Consider the following 26,531-nt stretch of genomic DNA (forward strand, 5'->3'; position numbering starts at 1 on the left):
TCCTAAAGCAGGTTAAAGAACTGGTTTTATCAGCTTCATGGAGCCAGTTAGGTATTTTCGTTTGATTGTGTTTTAGGAACATGCTCTAGGTCAGCACTGAAATCTTTTGAGCTCCTGCCAAGAATCAAATCGAGGATTGCTTGTATCAAAGAAAAAAGATAAAATCATTCATTTACACAGAAGTTTGGTGAATATTTTAAATGCATTATTATGATATATGTGTAGAATACCAAAACAAAATCGCACTCATAAGTTTATTGAATATATTGTCATAAGGACTTCTCATTTTGTTAACAACCAAAGTATTCTTTTGAACCTAGAAGTATTAGGCAGTGAAATTACAATTTTTCTTAAAATCTCTGAAAATATACAAACAGCAACAATGACAGCACCAAATATTCTGTACCAACTGGGAATATCTTTAAAAACTAATATTTGCCATATGAAGGCAAATACTGAATCAAATATTCTTACAATCGAAATTGAACCAGGTTTTTCAAGTTGAAGGGACAAGCAATTTAAAGTTCCACCGCAGAAGCAAGCAGTCATTATAAAAGCAGTCATGTAGCGATTTTTCCCACACTCTGGTATACAGAAGTTACCACTGAGAAGAATTGCCAAAAGAGTGGAGCCAACGAAGTTTGTAAGTGACACTGACATTTGAACCACCGCAAAATTAAGATCTTTTAGCAAATGCACCGCCACAAAAACACCAGCAGCAAATACAGCACCACACATAGCAGACATAACTCCATAGAATTTTTGTTCTGAAGATCCCAACGCCTCAGTTTGATTGAACAAAAACGGTGGCTCTGAAATTAGGGTTATTCCAATCATAGTGAAAAATACAATTATGACATATGCTATTTTGATTGGCTCCTGCAAAAATATTCTAGCAAGTATCCCAACAAATATCGGTGTAGTGCCAATAATCATTGAAGCTTCACCTATTGGTATAAAATTCATAGAATAATATATTGCAATTAAACTACCAGTACCTAGAAGACCTCTAAGTAGAAGTTGTTTTCTTTTTCCTTTTGGAAATGGATGCAAATTGTTCAATACAAGTACTGGAATGTTGTCCATACTCATCCCAAATCCACAGTAAGCACAAATGATGAGTATGTTTTCACGCATAAGTTTAACAAACATATAATTCACTGAGAACAAAAAGCTTGCACAACAAGCTAACAGGAGTCCTATATGAGGCACCTCAAGTATTTTCTCATAGCATTTAATCTTCCTTTGATCATTTTCCCTCTCATCTGTCTCACAAACATCATTTCCAATCATTTCCTGTAGTTCAATGTTTTCGTTCCGAACCTGAACTTTTGGAACTGCAATTGCGGAGTTTCTTGTAGCCGAGGGTTGGTCAGAGAGAATGCCCTTTGTCATCACAGCTTCCCTTGAAGTGACATTTTGTTTGCTTTCATGTGATTCCGTTCCTGCAAGAAGAGATTTTTTTAAAAAGAAAAAGCATTCTTAACCCTGTGTAGGTTGTGTATGATTTCTAGTTTCTGGTGTGTGTTTTTAATGTCTCCATTTATCAATGATTTTTTGTGAACGCCTTCCCTTTGTCTAGCTGAGTTACTGACTTTCCTTCTTTACACCGCAATGTTGTTTTCAATTTCTCAGTGAGACTCAGATCTTCCAGTCCTGAGACATTTGTCGAGTTTATGCATGACTAACTGTGTACTTAGTTTTTACTGAAAACCCAGTCTTCCGTTCTATGTATGACTAAAGAATTGTGACTTTTTTTATTATTATTATTATTATTATTATTTGTGATTTCTATTAAACTGTGATATTTTTGCAATATCTAGTGTTACCAGATCACTGTAAGGGAAATGTAGGACATGCTGTTCCAAAATGTAGGACATTAAGTCAAAATGTAGAACACAAAACATTCTCAATAAATAATTCATAGAACACATTAGAAAGTAGTTGAAAAATGACACTTTTCAGTTTCAAAAGAATGAATTCTTAATTATTTTTTAAATGTAAAATTTCAAAACTTTCAATCAAACTCTTACTACATGATTTAAGTGGTACTTCTCAGAGAAGACAATTTTTATCAAAATTTCAGGTTTAGTCAAAATATATTTATGTTAGAGTGGACAGTCCTCAAACTCTCTGAAATTATAGGGATAAGTATACCAAACATTTTACAGACTTTATGAAAAAATAATTTCTCTCATGAGTCTGTTGTGCTGATGGTAATGAAAGTACTCACTCAACATTTGAATTATGACCAGTAATGGCAAACAAATATTCAGCAATTACCCTAATTTAAAATGGTTCCAGAAGTTTCATTTTGTGATTTTTTTTAGTTCAATAACAGGGTGTTTACCAAAATAACACCACCAGAATTCTTGACTTTTCTGGACTTTTCTAGACCTTTTTTCAGTTTTTATTAACGTTTATTTATTCAACCCCTACTTAGGTAAAATTGGAAATTAGTAGATATGTTTTCTCGTATTAATGCATCCTGAACTGTGTTTGGCAGACAAGCGAGGCTTTGGCATCTGGACTCACAGCCAGTCTTATGAGGGCTTGTTTCGGTTGTCCCTATATGTTTGTGACTGTCCCTTCATCCATCTTATCTTACCACCATTCATCCTCATCTTCGCGATTAGCCAAAGGGACAGAAAAAAGTGAAGTAAAATAAACTAAATCAACCAATCAGTCATTATGATAACAAAAATTCTTGACCACAAGAATAATTTATGGCCTTTTAATTGACTACTTGTTGATTTCTTTACTTTATCTTGACTTCCGCGACTTTTTTGACTGGCAGACACCCTGAATAACTTCGCTCTATATACCCCTGCTTTACAATCAAATTATATTGTATATGAATAAGAATGGTCAACACCTTGTTCCATCAGTATAAACCCTAAGGCAAGAGATTCTGCTCAGGCATTGAACAGTGACGTTATCAGAAAGTGGTCCCAAGACTTTGTTCATTAATTGCTTCCGTTTTCCCGTTTGTTCAATAGCAGGACAAACTTTTTTCTTTTTGGGCAATGACTGAATCAAAATAAATTTCACTGTTGAGTTTGGACGCGCAGTCCATAGACTTGTAACTTGCATGATTTTTTTCTGTTACGTATTTTCCTAATTAATATTATGTGATGCTCAAAATGTAGGACATTTATAATATTTTTCAAATTCCTCCCGGACGCTGGACATAAGGCTAAAATGTAGGACAGGTCCGGGAAAATCCAGAAATATCTGAACAGTTGGTGTAATAAGATAGACAGAAGGAAAAAGAGTGATAAGACATGGAAATTCCAATTCAAGGTGTTGCAATAGTTGGACAGTTTAATTTAGCTGACCATTGTGACCAATCAGAGTAACATTTGTAAGAATACCGAAATGATGAATATTTTCAATCACAAAAGCAAAAGCCATGAAAATAGCCCAGTCAAGGTCACACCGCCCATCTACAGTGTTGCCAATAAGCAACAATTTCAACCGACAAAAGCAACTGCATAAGTACAAAACCGTGAAGTGTTGACTGAGCAGCTTAGAAGAAGTGTGGCAACCCTGGAGGGTTAGGGGTGTGGAGGAGGCAAGGGGAAGCTCCGACCTTGACTGGTCTGTTTTCATGGAGAGAGCAATAGTTATTTCATTTGCAACAGAAGCTCATTATTCCAATTGTATGGTTTCACATGTAACATTGAAATTTTCAATATGTGGAAAATTACTTGTTTGTCCTGTGTATTTATTTTATCAACTGGAATGTATATTTCATAGTTTTACACAATCTTAATTGTTTGCAAATAAAAATTTAATCCTAATAATTGAGGATTTGGCATTTTAGACCTTCAATGGAATGAAACCTGTCTCTGGCAACCGATGACATACTTCTTCTTGTGCTACCCACGAAGGGTCAATTAAATCTACATTCTATTTGATACGTTTCTATTATTATTATTATCTTTAATAGGGATAGAGCAGAATTAAAGTATTTATTGTTCAACAACAAATACAAGGCGTCAGAAAAGAATTCGCATAAAATAAAAAATGCATATTTGAAACTACTGTATTGAATGCATGGAACTGTACATAATTAGAAAATCTAAAAGTGCATGGGGAGGGAGGTTCAAAACTGTGAATGCATTTCTCAAGTTCTTCTGACCTGCAGAGAGAAGGCATGTGGACCTCAAGGGAGAAGGCACATAATTTTTTTATGGTCAGTCAGACAAGTGCAATAACTGGTGCCTCCACGAACGCTGGCTCAATGTTGGAGCAGACCAAGGTAGCAAGACCACTGGAGGAGTTTGCTACCTGGATGCTGTGTGGTAGCAATTGTTAATTGAACCAGCAAGGATTCCTTGTGCTACCTGCAGTCAACATACTCATCTGATAGTGGCTTCGGATCGAACTGAGGATGCCATTCAATGCCAGGGATCCTTGGTTCCAACCAGGAAAATCATTGTTATTTGTTTGAGTGCCTTTATAATGTCATAAATTCTTCTCTAACCTGTATTGTTGCAATTTAGACAAAGTTTGAAACTTGAGGTAAGATAACCAAAGTCAACAAAAAGTAAATCCCTCACATTTTTGTGGATCAGACATAACTCCATAGCTTGTAATATCAAATCATCATGAATATAATCTTATGCAATAATTGTTTGTCAGCAATAAATATAAACTTGGCTTTACTGTTTTAGAAACTGTCATATTTTGAGCGAAGCAAGGAAGAAAATTCTTGGATCTACTTCTGTGCAAACTGGCAATAATATCAATTTAATGCGGCATCATTATTTTCACAGGGCACCACATGCGCGTGCACTTTGGTACAGCAAGGCCAGCAGTGGTGGCACACAACAAAACTCTTACAAATTAATTCTTTAACTTTTGGTTTTTCATTATTTCTTCCGGGTTGCCTCAACAGAATATCAACCTGCAAGCATCCAAGGTTCGTCCTTTTCTGATATGGGGCCATCAACACCTTCTTGCGGCCTGTTAACAAAACATCTGCGTAGTATCACCACCCTGGCAATGTCATCAGAAACCCAAAAAATACCCCAGCGACCTTCAAGGATCCAATGAGAGGGGACATTGTGTGGAGTCAAAGCTTGTTTTCCAACCCGTAAGGGCTGGAAGAAAGCAGAGACTGCTATCGGTCAGCCTGCTGATGTCGTCAGTGTTGAAAACTGCACGATTAAGTGTCCAAGTTTACTGTATACTGTCAGCGATGTAGCATATCCACCAAGCTAGTTCAAATTTATATTCATAAATAAACTATAAAGTTTAAAAATACAGGAGAAACACAAAAATATGATTGCTGACATACGGATGATATATTCTATGTGAAGATAGACGTTTCTGAGCGTTCGGTCTATTAAGACAGCTAACATGTCCATGGACACATTCGCCAAATAGAGTTGGTAAAACTTGCTGGCCGCGATCACACTTTTTCAAGCGCTTTGCGAGGTGAAAAGTTATGTCTTTTTAGGCAGGTGAATTTCTATTTGTTTGCTTCAAAAACTTTAGTGTTGGCATTGTTTGCTATTTATTACGGAAAGAACTACGTGGTGCGAAAGTGGATTTGTGAATATTTCAATGTGTGAAAATCTTGAGAATTGTTTCAATTATCCGTGATCATCTGTAGCACTAAATGCATTTGACAACAGACCAACTGAAATTCGAATAAATGAACAACTGCCCCAGGATATTCATCTTTCCCTTAGACGTTATGGAAACAGTATCATAGAGTGCTATTTTTTTCATTATAACGTACCATGTAGAAGCAATGAATTCTTGGTTTTCTTAATTTTTCAGGATCTGCTTCCCCAATGGAAAATGTCACCGCACGCCACTGGGGCACCATGATATTTACTTTCTTCAATATTCTTTCTTTTCTGCTTGCATCAAAAGAAAAATTGCTAATCAATCAGCTTGGTGAATATTAAATGCATTAACATGATAATATGTGAAAATACCCAAACAAAATTACACTCATTATTACATTATTGAAAACATTGTAATAATAACTTTTCATTTTGTTAACAACCAAAGAATTCTTTTGACTCTAGAACTATCAGGAAGTGATATTACATTTTTTCTTAAAATTTCTGAAAGAATACAAACAACAATAATGACAGCACCAATGATTCTATACCAACTGGGAATATTTTTGAAAACTATTATTTGTCACATGTTTTGCAATAGTTTTATGCAATCTCAGTTGTTTGCAAATAAAGATTAATCGTAATAATTGAGGGTTCGGCGTTTTAGACCTTTAATTGAATGTACAGGGTGTATCAGAAGTCCCTTACCACCACCCCTTGTAAAATCCGCAGTGATGTATTTTCATGGAATTTGATATGGTCGATACAAAATAGGACTAGAGGGACACCTTTTGGAGTATGTCACGGGGACGGCCGCCATCTTGGTTCCGCCATCTTGAATTCAATTTTTTTATTTAAAATGATAGGTGGGTCATGTGATACATGACCATAGGCTAGAATTTCGTCAGGGTGTCAAATCTGAAATCAGATTTCATGTAACTTCATTTGGTGAAAAGTTATTGGCGAGTGATGTTTACCTGTTTGTTGCAGGTGCTGAACTATACCGTAAACAACTGAGGAACACATCCAGATCTTCAAACTGTGGGGTGGAAGAAGTGGCCGTGCAGTGACTCCCGATTTCAACCTCTGTCATCCAGAACATCACCCTGTGTCACATGTTGCAGTGGCACAGTTATTAACTAAATTTGAGGAGACGAGCATGGTCTTGGGACAGACCGCATAGTGGACGACTGTGGACAGTCACGGATGAAGCAACAGCTACGGCAGTGCTGGCCTCCTCGTATAGCAATGCAATGTGCTATCAGTTCAGTGTACAGGGTGCTACAGATGCACAAGTGGCATCCGTATAAGGTGCAAATGCAGCAACACCTCTCCGAGGATGACCCAGATCGCTGCATGCAGTTTTGCGAATGGGCTTTCGCACAATTACGGCTAAATCCAAACGTCGCTATGCAGATACTCCATTCCGATGAAGCGAACTTCTACGTAAATGGGGAGGTGAATAGGCAAAACACGCACTATTGGATAATAGGTCCTTTGTTCATTCAAGGAAATTTAAATGTGGAACAATACCTGGGGATGCTACAGGAACAGATACTGCCAGCTCTGATGTCAGAAGATGGTACATTTCCCAGGTTTCTTCAACAAGATGGTGTGCCTCCCCATTATGGCATCCAGGTGCGTCAGTACCTGGATGAACAATGGACTTCTACCTTTGGGGACACGTTAAGGCTATGGTGTATGGTGTGAAAAATCGTGATCTTCGTCATCTGGAACAACATATCATGGCTGCCTTTGAGCAAATTTCACCAGATACCTTGCTCAGTGTCCACAGACTGCACACGTGCATTGCCCAGCACGGACAACATGTGGAACACATTCTGTAACAGGTAAACATAACTTTCAGTTGCCAATAACTTTTCACCAAATGAAGTTACATGAAATCTGATTTCAGATTTGACATCCTGATGAAACTCTAGCCTATGGTAACGTATCACATGACGCACCTATCATTTTAAATAAAAAAGTTGAATTCAAGATGGCGGAACCAAGATGGCGGCTGTCCCGTGACATACTCCAAAAGGTGTCCCCCTAGTCCTATTTTGTATCGCTCATATATTTTACAAGGGGTGGTGGTAAGGGACTTCTGATACACCCTGTATTTTAAAAACCTGGTCTCTGGCAACCGATAACATATTTTTTTCTTTGAACGACCGCCAAAGGGTTAAATAAATCTACATTCTATTTGATACCTTTATATTATTATCTTTTTAATAGGGATAGAGCAGAATATAAGTTTTTATTGTTCAACAACAAAGAATTAGCATAAAATTAAAAAATGCATCTATGATACTACTGTATTGAATGCCTAGAAATGTTCATAATTAGAATATCTAAAAGCGCATGTGGGAGGGAGATTCGAAACTGTGAATGCATTGGTCGATTTCTGGCCTGCAGAAAGAAGGTATGTGGACTCAAAGCAGAAGGAACTTAATTTTTTGTGGTCAATCAGTGCAATAATGGGTGCTCAACATTGGAGCAGAGCAAGGTCGCAACACCATTGGAGGCACTTGCTACCTGGATATTACATGGTAGCAATTGATACTTGAAGCAGCAAGTATTCCACATACTACAGAGACAGACAGTCAACACAGTCATCTGCTAGTGGCAAGATGGCGACAGTTTAGCGCACACACAAACATCTACTACTTCAGATTTGAACCCAGGATTCCCTTCAAAGCTAGGGGTCTTTGATTCCAATCTAGGAAAATCAATGATATATGTTTGAATCCCCTTATCATATCGTAAATTCCTCTCACCTGTATTGTCACAATTCAGACAAAGGTAGAAAAATGAGTTTAGATAACCAAATATCAATGAAAAGTTAATCCGTCACATTTTTGTGGATTAGACATAACTCCATAGCTTGTAAAATCAATCACCATGAACATAATCACATGCAATAACTGTTTGTAAACTAGACTTTTTCCTGTTACATAAACTGTTATGTTTCGAGTGAAGCAAGTAAGAAAATTCTTGAATCTACTTCTGTGCAAACTGACAATAATATTAATTTAATAAGGCACCATTATTTTCACAGGGCACCATGATGTCTACTTTCTACGAAATTCTCTCTTTCCTGCTTGCATCAAAACCAAAATAGCCGATCATTCAGCTTGGCGAATATTTTAAATGCATTAATATGATAATATTAGTAGAATAACCAAACAAAATTACACTCATTATGATATAAGTTTATTGAAAATATTGAAATAAAAACTTTTCATTTTGTTAGCAACCAAAGACTTCTTTTGACTCTAGAATCATCAGGAAGTGATGTTACAATTTTTCTTAAAATTTCTGATAGAATACAAACAACAACAATGGCAGCACCAATCATTCTATATGAACTGGGAATATCTTTGAAAACTATTATTTGCCACATGAAGGCAAACACTGAATCAAATATTCTTACAATCGAAATAGAGCCAGGTTTTTCAAGTTTAAGTGACATGCAATTTAAACTTCCACCAAAGAAGGCAGAAGTCATAATAAAAGCCACCATGTAGCGATGTTTCCCACACTCTGGTAAGCAGAAGTTACCATTGACAGCAACTGCCAAAAGGGTGCAGCCAACAAAGTTCACAACTGACAATGATATTTGAATCACTGCAAAACTTAGATCTTTTAGCAAATGCACCAACACAAAAACACCAGCAGCAAATACAGCACCACATATTGCAGAAATAACTCCATATATTTTTTGTGCAGCAAATTCGGACACTTCAGTTTCATTGAACAAAAATGGTGGCTCTGAAATGAAGGTTATTCCAATCATCGTGAAAAATACGATTATGATATATGTTATTTTGCATGGCTCGTGCAAAAATATTCTAGCAAGTATCCCAACAAATATTGGTGTAGTGCCAATAATCACTGAAGCTTCACCTATCGGTATAAAACGCATAGAATAATAGATTGCAATTAAACCACTGGTACCTAAAAGACCTCGAAGTAGAAGATGTTTTCTTTTTCCTTTGGGAAATGGATGTGCATTCTGCAGTACAAGTACTGGAATATTATCTATACTCATCCCAAACCCACGGTAAGCAGCAATGATGAGTATATGTTCATGCATGAGTTTAATAAACACATAATTAACTGAGAACAAAAAGCTTGCGCAAAATGCAAACAGAAGTCCTATGTGAGGCACACGAAGGATTTTCTCATAACATTTAAGCTTCCTCTGGCCATTTTCTCTCTCACAAACTTCATTTCCAACTGTTTCCTGCAGTTCAATGTTTTCATTTGGAACCAGAATTATGGGAATTGCAATTGGGGTGTTTCTCGTACCTGATGATTGGACAGAGAGAATGTCCTTTGTTATCACAGCTTCCCTTGAAGCAACATTTTGTTTGCTTTCACGTGATTCAGTTTCTGCAAGAAGAGATATTTTGTTGTAGAAAAATCATTCTTAATTAAATCAGCACTCATTTATTTGGTAGATACATACTATTATTATCTTTTAAGCATGGCTGGAGCTGAGTGGATGTTTTTATTGCACACATATTAATACAGGGTTCTGGGGGAAAATTAATGTAAAATATAAGAATTGAATCTTTGATGCTACTGTATTGTTTGTTTAAGTCCACTTTATGAACTATAAGGCTTATCGAGACTGGACCTCCAATTTAAAGTGGTATCCGAACCATTATGTGATTCGGGTATCAAATCTAGGACACTTTGATTACAAGGTGACATTTCCATTATGCATCTTGGAGAACCAAAACTACCATATACGGATGCCTTGAAGAGCACATAATCAGAAACTCGAAAAGTGAATGTGAGGGAGATTGGCACATGTGAATACATTTGTTGAGTCCCGACCAGCAGGTAGCTAGCTGTAGAATGTGTTTTGTTGGTCCATGCTTGGCATGTGGCAGAAGGATGGGGATGAGCTAACAGGAAAGCCGTTCTATCAAGGTGCATGGTGTTTCTTATACCGTTCTTCCCATTGAGGTGATTTTAACTCGACTTTGTATTGGACACAGCCATCTCACACATATCATCATTTGCTGAAAAGGTAGTGCTTTCCGCTGTGCCATGCCTGTAATATTGTTTTAAGTGTTGGCACATCCTAGAAGGATGTGCTAATTGTATTATCCTCAAGCACACTTATATCTTCCCAACTCCTTGTCATTTATGTTGGGGGATGATGATAATGTTTTTAGCTTTTTTAGAAGTACAGACTTTTTACAGTGTCTTGAAGAAGCTATTAGTGCCTCCATACCTTTTTAATGTATTGTGTATGTCCTGTGCAGGTCCTTTTACAACCTTGCACTTTTATTCACATTTCCTAAGGAACTTTTGCTGCTCTTTTCTAAATTTCAGGTAGGATTTTAGATAAGGGGATTTTCATTGTGTACTTTGAAGGGTGCAAAATGGCCATATGTGCTGACAAACTCTAAAAAATTTAACTCCTTCATTCCGACTGGCAGACAGAATGCATGTGGACCTCATAGGAGAACACAACCACACACATATACAGGGTGTCTCATAAGTAATAGCGCAAACTAACACAGGTGAAAGTACACGATAATAGAAGCAAAAAAGTCTCAGGTAAACATGGGTCTGCAAACGAGCCGTTTTCGAGATAATCGCGAATGTGTGATTACAAGCTGCCACTGACTTCATTGTTTGTAGGCATCGTCGTAGTTAGTAAAATGCTAATAATGTGTGTGAATGTGTGGGTAGAAGCCGTCATTGATTGCATTTTGTACCGTGGCCTCCTCCAAGGTCACCAGATCTAAATCCTTTGGATTTTTGTGTCTGGGGTCACCTCAAAAGCGTAGTGTGCAACACTCCCGTTGACACGATTGAAGAACTGGAACAGAGAATTGTACGTGCTTGTGACCAATTCCGAAATGATCCGGGGGTGTTCGAAAGAATTCGAAACTCAATGCGGAATCGCGTACAGTGTTCTATCCAGATGGAAGGACAACACTTTGAACACCTCCATTAACAGGTACGAGTGTACAGTAATCGTAACATAGAACATACTAAAGTAGTGCTGTAGCTATTCCTTGTTGAAGTAAGTAGAATGTTCAATAAAAGCAATGAGATCTCCTGATTTTTCAAACTGTATTATTGGTATTTTAACAACTAGGACAACGTGTACAAACACTGAAGTCAGTGACGGCTTGTACCCCACACATTCGCACACATTTGCAGACCCATGTTTACTGAGACTTTTTGCTTCAATTATCGTGTACTTTCACCTATGTCAGTTTGCGCTATTACTTTTGAGACACCCTGTACATACAGTCAGTCAGGGCGAGTGTAATGTCCTTTCAGATGGAATATCACAACTGCTACCAACAACATCATTCTGAACTTGATGACTAGCAATTTCAAGATAGAGAACGTTGTAGATGAAGAAGAAAACAAAGAAGCCATGAGTTTCACAGGATCATGTCGATCCGGTGTAGGCAGTGGAGCAGTTGCAGGGCCGCCGTTAGGGGTGTGCGACGCGTGCCACCGCACAGGGCCTCGCGCTTCGAGACATTTAATATTATTGACTCTTTTATTCACATTCATTTCTCGTGAAAAATTGATCACCTTAGAATACATAAAATAAAAGAGAAGAAGCCTACATTAGCAATACAGCTTCATTTGCAATCAGCATACATACTAGGGGAAGGTGGGGGAATGGCGCTCAGCGGGCAATGGCGCTCACCCCTCTGTAGTCGTTACGGAGGGTGTTATTGAAGAGTAACATGTGCTGACATCTAGAACCCAGTACTACGAGGCACCAAACAAAAGGCGGCACATGTGGAGTTGACCTTTAAGAAGCAGGGTGCGAAAAACGAATTCGTCATATTTTCTTATAAAATTGGGAAGGAAAAAAGTGCAAGGTAAGTAGACGGAACGTTTAAGCTAGAGTCTTGAAAATTTTACATATATAATAATAATATATCCTGTTTATTTCTTAATTATTATAAAGTAAACATTTGAGGTTCTTCATGAGACGAGAAACAAATAACATAATATGGCGCCTATCGGGTAATGACGCTCACGCTGTTTGTGATGGGAACATGAAGGGTGCAAACACGTTTCTCATAATAAGCGTCCCATGTGTGCATTTTTGTGCAAAATTGTGCTCAATTTAATTTGTGTCTGCATATTAATAAATAAAAGCATTTAAAGATATAGTTTCTGTATAGTACAAAAATGGTATTGATTTACTGTTAGGATGATTACTGAGTGCCATTACCCAACCAATAGGGCAATTGCGCTCACACGCACATTGTTACTTTTTGACGTTTACAGATATAACTATTAACGACAGGGAGCAAAGTGATACGCAGAGATGTACTACAAACATTGCTTTTTCAGGCCCACATTTTCTTTTTGTTTCACTGCGTACGGTTTTTGAGATTTTTAAAATCTCCCTTAGGTGGTCACAATTCCCCCACTTACCCCTATACATGGTGGCTCAAAAAGTCACTTAACACCCTCGGTACAAGGCTACTGTAGCGCGCAACATGGAAATGGTGATGACCAATCGTTATCAGGCCAAGGAGGAACCACATTGACGGCACCCGCGCGGTCGGCGGCCAACTTGATGCCAGCCATCTTGAATTAAACTTCAGAATTTTAAATGGGAAGGGGGTGATATGATATATCAAATCAGGCTAGAATTTCACGACAAATGCAATGGTGAAGGTTTTTTCGACGTATCTTTAACCACTAAAAAGTTATGACTGAATTCTTGTACCAATTTGCTCCTTTTCGAGGTGTTAGAAAAATGCCTTAAAATTTGTTTAGCGCATCGGTAATGCATCGAGATCAAAGTGATGTCTAGGGAGAGAAGTTCGCATGCCATTGCACACGATTTTAATCGGATACATTCACGAAGAGCTGCGCATTACGAATGGTTGTCGCGAACAATTTACAGTGTGACGCTTCCATTGAATTAAAAGTCCTTCACAGACGTCACTTTGATCTCGATGTGTTACCAATGCGCTAAACAAATTTTAAGGCATTTTTGTAACACCTCGAAAAGGAGCAAATTGGTACAAGAATTCAGTCATAACATTTTAGTGGTTAAAGATACATCAAAAAACCTTCAACATTGCATTTCTAACCTGATTTGATATATCATATCACCTCCTTCCCATTTAAAATTCTGAAGTTGAATTCAAGATGGCCGCCGACCACGCGGGTGGCGTCAATGTGGTTTCCCCTTGGCCTGGCAACGATTGGTCACCACCGTTTCCATGTTGCGCACTGCAGTGGCCTTGTACTGGGGGTGTTAAGTGACTTTTTGAGCCACCCTGTATAAAAAAGGAAAACAAAATGGAAAACGGGGACAGCGAGCCTGCTGTGGAAAGAAAATTTCGGCACTAACACAATGGAGTTTCTTGTTTGTGATCCCAACCTTCTACCGATTCCCTGTCATACACTCTATATTTCGATAGAGTGCTGAGTGCAGGCATTTGTGTGTGATTCTTTGCTTTGAAACCGAGCTCCCAGGCCCCAAATTTGAGGATGGGGAATTTACGATGTAGGTAAATTGAGAACAGATGTCAAGAAGAGGATAGACGGTGGCAGGAAAAATTGTCACGGACGGCCTTTTGTGTGAAACGGATCCTTAGCTAAACAGAAATATAGATTTGGAGATACCTTTATTTCTAATTCCTTGAAACCCAGAGAAAAGGCAGATTTCGCTGATTTTACGACTATGCCAGCCACTAGCTGCACCATATTTAGTCCCTTAAGAAAATGAAGAATTTCGGGGGAAGGCAGATCAATGAAAGTGTGCGCTGTCTTAAATAATGCTTTATGAGGATTATGACATGATGTGGGTGAACGCCATTGGCCTTGAGTTGGAGGGGACGGGCACCCTTGGGATTGACGACTGCTACACAAAAGGTGAGGGACACATTTTATGTGAGAGGTAAGCTACATTGTGCTCTCTAAAAGAAGACGAGACAGGCCGAAGTCTCGTCTCGTGGGCAACACTGCAGGCAGGGGCCGAGCCCCCCTGGATCTGCCGCCAGCCCCCCTGGCACTTCCTTCAGCCCCCTTGACATTAGGCAAAACTATTTTCTGTAATTTGTTTGCAGTGAAGAGTGAAAATGTAGGCAGCAGATATTATTTTGCTTACAACTTTGGTGAAGGATAAATTCACAGAACATGAACAACAGCTAATACATTTCTTCATCTTATTTGTAACAAGAAGTCTAAGTAGCGGCAAGTATTTAGGAGAATCTCTTCTCTAGACTCTAGAAGGTTCTTTCACAGAGCAGCTTCTTTATCTGTACGTTTGCTGCCCCTGTTGTGACCTCCCACTTAGACAGAAATCTGTGACTTTGATGACATCATGCAAATTCCCTCTGCATCCTTGTCAAAGGTCAACAGCTCCCAAGTTTTCGGAACGAAGGGGAGTTTCACTGCTTCGGCCGGGGGTGGAATGTACTGTAGATACTATGATTGAATATTGTACATTTTTTCTTCTGTGATATAAATATCTATATCGTCAAAACTAGTATGGGGTGGGTAGTGAGGGATGATGTCAGTAGCAGTCAACACTTCAAAAATCGATGTTTTAAAAGATATAGAAAAATGTATTATTTGTATGATATTTCTAAATTTCATATAACTTAATGACCCCCGACCCTCACATAATTTATCTTCATTTAGTACTGTTAAACTTTTGAAAATTGGACTTGAGTTACAAATCCCCTAACCTGCGAGCCCCCTGGAGATTAATTCTAGCTACGGGCCTGTATACAATACCAAATATTCATATTTCACAACACGTGTAAAGAATAGCGTTCGTTGTGGAAAGTGTTAGGTGGAGGGAGGATGTTGTTCCAGTCTTGGGGGTAGCTGGCGGAAGTCTTTGTATAAGCAAAGGGACTTAGCTGGGGAATATCATTCTCTCGACCCACACTTAAAGCATTGCTAAAGATTTTAATTAACACACAAATATTTATATTCTTTTATGGATATATACGTATCAGTGGCGTACACTGAGTTCAAGATCTGGGCTATCTCACAATGTCACGTGGTCCTAGGCTATGAATAGAAATACATTTACCAACTCCTAAGAAATGAGGTTGCCAACTCCTAAGAAATCAGGTTGCCATCTCCTAAGAAATCAGGTTGCCAACTCATAGGACATCAGTTTGCCAACTCATAGGACATCAGGTTGCCAACTCATAGGACATCAGGTTGCCAACTCATAGGACATCAGGTTGCTAACTCATAGGACATCAGGTTGCCAACTCATAGAAATCAGGTTGCCAACTCATAGAAATCAGGTTGCCAATTCATAGGACGTTAGGTTTCCAAATCATAGGAAATCAGGTTGCCAACTCATAAGAAATCAGATTTTCCAACTCATATGAAATCAGGTTGCCAACTCCAGAATCAGCATCATCATGTCACTGATATGGATAATATTATTTACAATTTCTGATCGATTTTTCTCCTGAACTTTATTCTCTAGACTTCAGGCTTCGCAGATAGCCTAGAATATACTCTCCTGATACGTATGTACACATGCTGTTGCTGTGAACCACCGACAACCTTTCACAGCATGAAGATGACATCAATGTGAACGACGTTTCTTGATAAAGTTTAGTTCGAGTTTAAGACTCCTCAAAAATCGGCATTTTTATCCTGTATGTTTACAGCTAAGAATCACATTTTTCTACCGGAAAACTACGAAATTTAGTATGGTACGGACAGATAAGAAAGGATCGCCCTTAGTATATTATTATAACTTAGCGAGTCACTAAAGCACCATAATCAACATTACGTGAATAGAGCGAAAGTTAGAACCAGGAATGTCTCTCTGCTAGCACAATCCCGCTTCCATAGAGTACTAATGCCTTTAGTATGTTGGTAAAGGTAAAGTTCCCCGTGCACATAGCACCGTGCCATGAAGGCACATTTAGGAGATGTGGGGCCCTACACATTCTCGATCTCGGCATTTTGGAGGTAATGTGATCAGCACCATACCCTCGCGGTTGCCCTAGGTGCCCCCCGGTGACCATTTATTTCAGACTGGGTGAGCCTCAGAGCGGCTTTATGTGGGGACAAGGCCAGAGTAATTCCAATCGCCCAACCCGGGAATAGAAACCGGGTCTCCCGCGTCAGACGCGGCTCTTGTGTATGTTTGGAACGATGAATCTGTAGTGCACGGATACATACATACGGGATAAAATATGTTTCTTGTGGGTGTGGGGGGCTGATAGAAAACCGATACAGGTCCTAAAGTAGCAAAAAATTATTAAAGAAAGTTATTATAATTATGCTATATTACGTAATAACCTTGTTGGTTTTAGTGTATAATTTGACGAGGAGTTGAAGTTCGGATATAGTTCGCACAGGGACTCGCGCTTCCTAACAGCGGCCCTGGGCAGTTGTATATGTCAAAATACACTGTCTATGATCAAGGACGTTTTTAGGGGGAGTCCAGGGGTCCGGACCCCACCCCTCCCAAGAGACTTATCAAGTACTAAAATTAAATAATAATGTTTTATAATTTCCTCTAAACTTATTGGAAGACAAGGATTATATTGGGATCATACGGTTTGAAGATCAGGAAGGACGTATTTAGGGGGTCCGGACCCCCCTCCCCACCCGAAAGGCTTATTTATTAAGTACGAAAATTAAATGATGAAAATATACTCGTTTAGCATTTGTTGTATAATTTCCTCTGAACTTATTGGAAGGCAAGGATTATATTGGGATCATACGGTTTTGAAGGACAGGAAGGACGTATTTAGGGAAGGATTATATTGGGATCATAGGGCTTTGAATGACATTACAAAGAAGATTTATGTACACTACTGCTCAAAATAATATGCATAAAATCAGGCCCGTAGCTAGAATTGATCTCCAGGGAGGGGGCTCAGGGGGGGGGGTTGTAAACCAAGTCTAATTTTCAAAAGTTTAACAGTATTAAATTAAGGTAAATTATGTGTGTGGAGGTCATTAAGTTATATAAATTTTAGAAATATCATACAAATACTACATTTTTTATATATTTTAAAACATTTTTTTAAGTGTTGACTGCCTTTGACATCATCCCTCACTGCACACCCCATACTACTTTTGATGATACAGATATTTATATCACAAGAAAAAAATGCACAATATTCAATCATAGTGCCTACAATACATTCCACCCCCGTCGGAAGTAATGAAACTCCCCTTCGTTTCCAAAACATGGGAGGTGTTGACCTTTCACGCAGATACGGAGGGAATTTGCATTATGACATCAAAGTCAGTCACAGATTTCTGTCTAAACGGGAGGTCGCACCAGGGGTAGCGAACGTTCAGATAAAGAAGTTGCCCTGTGAAAGAACCTTATAGAGTCTAGAGAAAGCAATCTTCTAAATACTTGCCGCTACTTATACTTATTTTTATAAATGAAATGAAGAAATGTATTAGCTGTTCTTCATGTTCTGTGAATTTATTCTTCACGAAAGTTGTGAGCAAAATTATATCTGCTGTATACATTTTTAGTCTTCACTGCCAACAAATTACAGAAAATAGTTTTGCCTAATATCCAAGGGGCTGAAGGCGGTGCCAGGGGGGGCTGACGGCATACGGCCTGCATAAAATAAATCAGGAACTTACTTTTCTCCAACTACATGTTAACATCATTGTTGTTATTCGATAAATGAAGACTAAAATTGGTAAACGCTGTAAGTGCCCCAATAATTCAAACACCGTTTTCCACGTTAAACTGTGAAATGTGCCATGCTTTATAATGTGGTGAATGTGAAATGTGGCTGGTAGCCCTCTAAGTAGTTCAAAGGGCGTGTAAAGAGGTCACTAGTGTGAACGTTCTTACGGGCTGATGCGCGGAACGATGCAATTTCCCAACACTTTCGCTTTTGGCGCTTACAACGTTTACCACGTTTAGTCCTCAAATATTCAATTGTACATCTATTTGACATAAATATCATTGCCTGGGCACTTGTTTTTATGTAAATTATTCAGATCTTAACTACAGGTAAGATACGTAATGAATATGGGCTGTTATATCACTATCCTTATACCGTCTTTTTACCTATTCGTGCAATAATATTGCTAATATTAATTTAGATATTGTAATTTGTATTAATTTGATTTATCTAGGTAATGTAATTATTTTAATTTAAATATTATCATTATTCCTGAGACACTTGGTTCGAACCCCCCCCCCACGAAATATATTTCTAGATTCGTGCCTATCTATGACAGTGGCGGCTGGCAGCTAGTATGATGGGTAGTGCCAACGTGATCAAGAAATCGAAAAAGTTTCGCTAGAATATGTCATAGAAATCTAATTAAAGAGGTAATTTTAAAGGAGCTTTGTTTACTAAAATTGCAGACATAAATTCAGAGTTCCTAAGAATGGTTTATTTTACTTCGCATTTGTACTACTTTTTGCTAATCGCGAAGATAAGGATGAGTGAACACTCACAAAGAACAACCATGCCCGGACCGGGATTCGAACCCGTGATCCCTGGCGTAGCATGCTGTGCACGGAGGTCGGCCAGAGTTTCTAGGAAATAAATGCGACTATTAAAATTTCGACGCCTGTCACCTTTACCATTTTTTTTTCTATTAATAGAATTGATGTTTAAATTTGGCGTGGTACGGCCAAGTTATTTAACTTTTAATTTAACATCGAAAAGTACCTTGCAAAACGGTGTATCTAATAACGCTCTAATCTGACTCATATTCACTCACTATCTTTCCTTTCACACACCATCGGACACTTTCATAACACTGACTGAACAATTAGACACCGAGTCGAACACGGTATTCTCGCCTTACTTTGTTTATACTTTGCAACACCAGCACGGCAGACGGTACATCAACAATCGGTTTTACTAACAATTAAAATATGATTATCTGCTAAATGAACTGTGGATTTACAATTTTTAAAATTCAATGCAAGAAAGTGAATTATATCTCCATGTGAAATTCTTATACTGATAGATTTTCCGTGTGATTTTATACAAATATTAACGTAAAAAATCCCCTGGTGATGCAAATTCCCTTTTTATACCTGCCAAGTTTCATGGAAATTGGAGGGGGACACTTAGATAACCTCCCTTTTTAGTAGACGCAGTGTGTGCATGATTATGATTATTAGTAAAAGGATTTCTAGTTCCATTTTTTTTTCTTTTGCTACGTCCTAGACGTATGCTTTTAGAGATCTTTGCGTTTCATGTACACAGCACCCCTCCACAGAAATTCTAAACACCTAAAACACCAAAATGAACCATAAATGGCTAAAAGCCCTGTTTGTACCTGAAAAACGCCGTTTAAATCTTTCGTGTAGCTAAGTTTAAAAATAACGTTGAGTGAGATTATTTCCGTTCTGCGCTTGCACCTTGAGAGCGAGTCATAACTTCTGACGCCTCCAGTCAAGAAGTGAACCGCTGGCGTCATCTCTACCCTGCGCCTATAGCCAACTCTATTGGTTATGCTGTACACTGCTCGTAGGCTCGCTGGCTAGACTGTTCCGAATGCACTCGGACTTTACTAAGAACGACCCTTAATTTCAGCATAAAGGTTTGAAACCTTTAAACCTTGAAGAAATCCGAGCAGCAAAAGACGCAGTGCAACGGCAAAGGGTGTCAGTATCTTCCAGTGACATGCACTGAGGAGTAGCTAGTGTAGCAGAGATATATCAATCAATCTCTAATGCTTTTCAAACCACAATATTTATTGTTGAAGCCACAGTTCACATAACACTTCTTTTTTCACGCTCTTCTCGTCCCTCGGCGAGATCTACCGACAAGACTGGAAGGAGCCACTCGAGCTGGGGTTCCCTCCGCCTCACCAGTTTTAGGTAAAAACGGCCGCCAGAAAGGAAAGGGACGATTTTTGCCTCTACCTCTCTTGCCCCCCGCTGCAATGGTTGAAAGGTCGTGGTTTATGGTAGCCCGGTCTATCTCCTATAGGAACAGATAGGGGATTGGTTTCCCCTCGATTTCTTTATAAATCCTCTGAAGAACTCAGGGAAGAAATTTCTGCAGTACTTATGTTCTCTGTATTTACACCATAAATTTATACACGTTGTATAATATGTATGTATAATGTGGGATGTAAACATATAGCTTTATTGTTTATGAAATGGGAACGGATTATGTGCAGACAAAAATACTTGGAAATGTTATGCTATCTTTTATTTTTTTTTAAATACGGAAGATATAACAAATATTTACTCACGCTCTCTCTCGCTCTCGTCTTAGTAGTGTTTAATTTAAATATACTAACCTCTTGGCCTCCAATAAAAAAAAGACGGGTAAACTAAACGGTCATAAACACGGATGTATTTATTTGGGCAAGAGAACGCGCGTTCTTCTTATTGTTGTTGGTTTGGTTTATTGTACTTCGCTTTTCTGCCACATTTGGTTATCGCGAAAATAAGGATGAGTAATGATATGATGAAATTGATGAAGGGACCTCACAAAGAACATCCATGTCCAGGCCGGGATTCGAACCCATGACGAGCACGAATTCTTGTTCCTATGTGTTGTACTCTGCAGTGAATAATGAAATAATTTGGACTGAAAAATGTATCCCAGAACTTAAGAAGCCAAATGATTATTATTGAAGAAACTTTTAAAAAAAGTGTATTTTGTTACCAGTTTATCCCTTTTTAATATATTGAATTTTTGACACCACCCATTACTTTTCTTCTAGCTATATAGATTTAATCGCGATAATAAGTAGCTAATGAGTTTATGGAAGTCATGATAGACAATCACGAACAGAGAACTCTGGACTCCTGATTTTGCAGTACCCTGAAGATGCACTGGGAAGAAATCATTTGCATTTTTTAAACGTTGCTCTTCCATCACTTTACCTAATTTCTGCCATGACGATAAACGTAGATTCCATTAAACAGGTGAAGGGTTGATACAAAGGAAACTGATGCACCTGCCAGGGCTCGAACCCGGATCCTCGACATCGTGAGATGGAGGAATTAGAGAAATCAAGCAATGCTATTTTTGGTAAAAATGTCATAACCGGGAAATGGATTTCTTCAAATTTACAGGAGAAAGTACTTACGGAATTGAGTTTCTGCGTAATTTCGGAAGGTCGTAGAAATGTTTTCTCCCATTTTTCAAGTATTTGGTCGCTAAATCATGTATTTTTCTATAATAATGTCCGTCCGATGCACGAAAGCTGTTGCTTGGATTTCCATCCATGTACTTGAACCGGATGTTGCGAGCATCTGATGACGTAATCCCCGTCAAGTGTTTCCAAACGCATAGTTTTTCACTATATTGCCCAACCTAAAGCAACCTAACCTAACCTTACCGTGATGGTGGATGGGGCTATCGTGAATGGTTTTTGGTGCTATTCGTGCATGGTTATACGATCCAGAATGGTTTTTGGGGCTATGCGTGAATGGTTTTTGGGGCTATGCGTGAATGGTTTTTCCGGGAATGGTTTTTGGGGCTATGCGTGAATGGTTTTTGGGGCTATGCGGGAATGGTTTTCGGGGCTATGCTGGAATTTTTCTGTAAAGAAGGTTGAAACACTACTTTGACGTTTGAAACACAACGCTAGTCAAGATTTGCCCGCCATTTTGCGTGTTCAGGAAGCGAGAAAAGAACGAACAATAATTAGTCGATATGTCGACAATAGATACTAATTTTGTTAAAAAAAAAAAAGAAGCGAAATCCCTTGTTAAACAATGTTTCGCAATGCAGAATAGCTAAGTACGAATGTAAAAAAGTAGAGAATGAACGAGTTAGAGATATTTCCAGCATATGATAGTTTTACCCTATTTTTCTTTTCAAAGAACTTTAATCATGTACAAAGATGGTGTTTCAAAAATCCAATTGAAAAATACCACGGAGGAAAAATGCAGTTTGCTTTAACGATACCCACGTATCCGAATGGTTAGCGTCTTTCTCTCGTCTTTGTTGTCGGCAGACGTCCGTGGGGGAGTGGTTATCACAGCGCGCTACAACAGTACGGGTTCCGGGTTCGAACCCCGAACTGGGCATGTGTTGATTGATTGATTGTTTGTTTTTGGTTTATTTTATTTCGCTTTTCTGCCAGTTTTGGCTAATCGTGAAGATGATAGGATAAAATTGATGAAGGGACAGACACAAAGAACACCCGTGGACAGGCCGGGATTCATTGAATGCATCTTTTGTATCATTTTGTGATGTTGTAGGTCTTACCCATGTAATGCCTCACACTGTTTCATTTAATATTTTAATACATTATGGAAAACATGCATTGTCTTTATATTGTAGCCTTAACATGTCTCACCGTTGTTACTTGTACACACCTTCCAGGATGAGACTGTGATGGTCTGAGGTATAACTATATTATATTATTGTATTTCATTATGTTAGTGTATTGTAGTGTGAGTGACCACAAATTTAGTATTTACACAAATTGACATGTCCAATATCACAGCATGCAAATCCAAACGTGATTCATGGATGAAATAAATCTAATCTAATCTAATGAAGACGAAAATTGTGATAAAAATTAAATACATAATTAGTAATATCAATTAATAAAACAAACTTACCATTCTGTTTCAGTGAAGACATAGTGGACAAATAGTGCTTGAATTAGAGGTATATTGAACACTGAGCAGTATATATTTCATAATTCAAATTGTTTTTGTGCTATCAAACTAGCTTATCGCTCATTTGCATTCGTCAACCAGTGCACGAAGACTTAATGTAGGTGGGTTTGTTGGGTGTATTATGGAATTTTCGTGTGACGTAGTCTATACCAAGGTTATTAGTCTATACAGTGATGCCTCTATCATAAAGACAGACCACGGAATAGCACAAAACGACAATTTGAGCATCCTTTTCACAATTGATTTTCCAAGAACTAGTAATTCAACTTAAATATCGCCTATATGGCAACATTTGTTGCATAAAACTTTTAAAATCATAATACTACCAAGAAGAAAAAAGGCTCCAGGTGACGTCATTGAATTGAGTTTGTGTAATACAAGATTCTCTCCTACAGGGCGAGTCGTAAGCTGAAGACCCACTTTTATTGGTGCTTAGAATTACGTAACGACAGCAGTGAGAACTTCTTCTTCTTCTTCTTTTTCTGACCCTATCAACTGGTAGTCGATTTTAGTCATCATCTTCCTGAGTTTTTTTTTTTTTAAAGTATTTAGTTCGCTATTCACTTATATTTCACAAGAATGAAAAAAAAACATCTATTGATATTTATTTATACTGTTTGTTAGATCGTCAAATTACATCTTCTTGCATATCCATAAAGAAGCCATATGGTGGGAGGAGTAGGGTCCGTGAGCAGGGCAGTAAGAGATGTAGGGAATGGAATTCTATTTCGACGCAAACCACTATATAATTTATCTCGTTCTCTGTCGAAATTGGGACATTGTAAAAAGAGATGTGTAGCATCTTGATTATCTTCTCCACATGCGCAGGCTTGTTTTGTTGTAATATGTAGTCGTGATAAATGATCATTAGTGCGAACATGACCTGTACGTAGACGTATTATAAAAGTAATAACTGATCTTGGAAAATTATATGGGTAGTACCAAGGTTTGTTTTGTGAATGTTCTGCAAACCATTTATATGTGTTGCCCTTGGATTGAAATTGTTCTATACACCACTGTTTCCATTTATCTTGAAGTTTATATTTAACTCTTGGAAGAAGGTCCGTGTATGGAAGTCTCGCAAGTGAGGTAGATTCCGATGATCGAGCGGCTTTGGCATATGTGTCCACACGTTCATTTCCCGTGTTTACTTGGTGAGCCTTTACAGCAGTGAGAATTCGGTATATTTTACTGGATACTCACGACTTCCCTACAATGACGCACTCTGCGAATGATGACTAGCGCTTCTTCTGCCAGATGACCATGGGCTTAGGGGGAGGGGGATTTGAATCGGTTACCCCTCCCCCTTTGGAAATTGTCAGTTAGTATTCGAACAAAATAACCAGTGTAAAAACAGCGAGCAGTGTTGTCAAATCTAAGGGCACAATTTCCCTTTGCAAGCGATAAAATTTCCCCTTTTTGTCCATTTTCCCTTCATCTAATGCAGCGGTTCTCAAACTGTGGTGCGTGTACCCCCAGGGGTACATTAACTACTTGATGGGGAGCTCAGCTCGGAAGAGAAATGTCGAGAATACCCACACGACAACATTTTTGCTGCAAGTGTGTAGAGCAGACCATTGTTTCTAGTGTTGCCCACGGGACGAGACGGGACAGGCTTTTAAAAATTCGAGACGAGACGAGGTTGATCATGTGTCCCGAGAACAAACGAATATTTTCGAGACGAGACAGCATTTCACAGCATTTCCACGAGACGAGACAGGCCAAAGTCTCGTCTCGTGGGCAACACTAATTGTTTCAGACATCATAGCTTTAAAACTCAACTCGATCAACTCGAAGGCTGATTTTGTCACCGAGACTCTTATATTTGTTTCACATATTTTATAAATAAAATCTCGTTAGAAATCTACAATAGACTAAATTTTGAGCCGAATCGCCGTTTGAAAGTTTAAAGTGCACAAACAGATATCAAGAAACTGTATCAGGTACATCCTTCTCACTAGAAACTCTGGGGATTTACAATTGAAAAAACTCGAAAATTGTGCTTCACACTTTGTTTTTGTTCTTTACTTTTTCTTCAATAACTCTGCAAAATTATATTTTTTATATACTCTATGTGATCAAAAGTATCCGGACACCCACCTGAAAATAAAGTACAAGTTTGGGCAACCCTCCATCGGCAACACTGGCAGTCAATACAGTGTTGGCCCACCCTTAGCCTTGATGACAGCGTTCACTTTCACAGGCCTACTTTCAATAAGGTGCCGGGAGGTTTCCTGAGGAATGGCAGCCCATTCCTCGCAGAGCTCCAAAATGAGAGGAGGTATTGATGTGGATCGGTGTGGTCTGGCACGAAGTCGGCATTCCAAAACATCCCAGAGATGTTTTATGGGATTCAAATCATGACTCTGCGCAGGCCAGTTCATTAGTGGGACTTTGTTGTCGTCAAACCACTCCCCCACAAGCCCTGCAGTATGGAGGGGTGCTCGGTTGTGTTGAAAGACACAATGGTCATCCCCGGACTGGTCTTCGATGGTAGGCAGCATGAAAGCTGTTAAAATGCCAACGTAAGCTTGTGCTCTGACATTGCCATGTAAAGCAACAAGTGGACCAAGCCCCCTCCAGAAGAAACATGACCACACTGTAACCCCGCCACCTCTGAATTTCACTGTTGGCACTTTACAGGCTGGTAGATGTCGTTCACCAGGCTTTCTCCACACACACACCCTACCATCGGATAGCCACATTGTGTACTGTGATTCATTACTCCACAAAACGGTTTTCCACTGTTCTATGGTCCAGTTTCGACGATCTTTGCACCACACGAGGCGGCGTTTGGCATTTGTCTGTGTGATGTTTGACTTACGGGCAGCTGCTCGGCCATGGAAACCAAGTTGCCGCACCTTGCGCCAAACAGTAATGGTGCTTGGAGTAGATGCTGATGCAGTTCGGAATTCCTGTGTGATGGTGGCGATGGATGATTGACGATAATGCTGTACGACCCTCTTCAACACTCGATCGTCTCTGGAGGTCAACATGGGAGGTTGGCCTGCACGCTTTTGGGTTGTACACGTCCCTTCACTATAACATTGGAAACAGTGGACAGAGGGATGTTTAGGAGGGTGGAAATCTCACACACAGACATCCTACACAAGTAGCACCCAACCAACTGACCACGTTGGAAGTCTGTGAGTTCCTCAGACCATCCCATACTGCTGTCTCACACTGTCTGCAGACTACTGAGTTTGCTGCCTGTGTGTTCCACGAGGTAGATGGCAGTACGGTGTCGCCCTCTATGATAAACACACGTTTCGCGGTGTGTCCGGATACTTTTGATCACATAGAGTATATATACTCCTTAGTATTCATATGTTCCCCGGCCGGTTCAA

General features: G+C 38.9%; 1 protein-coding gene across 1 annotated transcript; it reads right to left on the minus strand.

The window, feature by feature from the left end:
• On the minus strand, nucleotides 1-23,497 carry LOC146001836 (solute carrier family 35 member G1-like). Its single transcript, XM_083139526.1, has 2 exons — nucleotides 23,125-23,497; nucleotides 1-1,445 (listed from the first exon to the last, which is right to left on the minus strand). Exons 1-2 carry the CDS (start codon nucleotides 23,144-23,146, stop codon nucleotides 283-285), a joined length of 1,185 nt encoding a protein of 394 aa, XP_082995652.1. The 5' UTR covers nucleotides 23,147-23,497; the 3' UTR covers nucleotides 1-282.
• Nucleotides 23,498-26,531: the final 3,034 nt, after the last annotated feature.

Source organism: Lepisma saccharinum, chromosome 18, assembly GCF_977018435.1.
Source record: "Lepisma saccharinum chromosome 18, izLepSacc3.1, whole genome shotgun sequence".
In the NCBI taxonomy this organism is placed as follows: Eukaryota; Metazoa; Arthropoda; class Insecta; order Zygentoma; family Lepismatidae; genus Lepisma; species Lepisma saccharinum.

What these genes read in the sequence shown, in the direction of transcription:
- LOC146001836 (XM_083139526.1), bottom strand. Translation starts at nt 23,146, where the DNA reads ATGTCTTCACTGAAACAGAATG. An exon ending in GTCTTCACTGAAACAGAATG is followed by an intron (nt 1,446 to 23,124) that starts GTAAGTTTGTTT and finishes CTCTTCTTGCAG; the next exon opens with GAACGGAATCACATGAAAGC.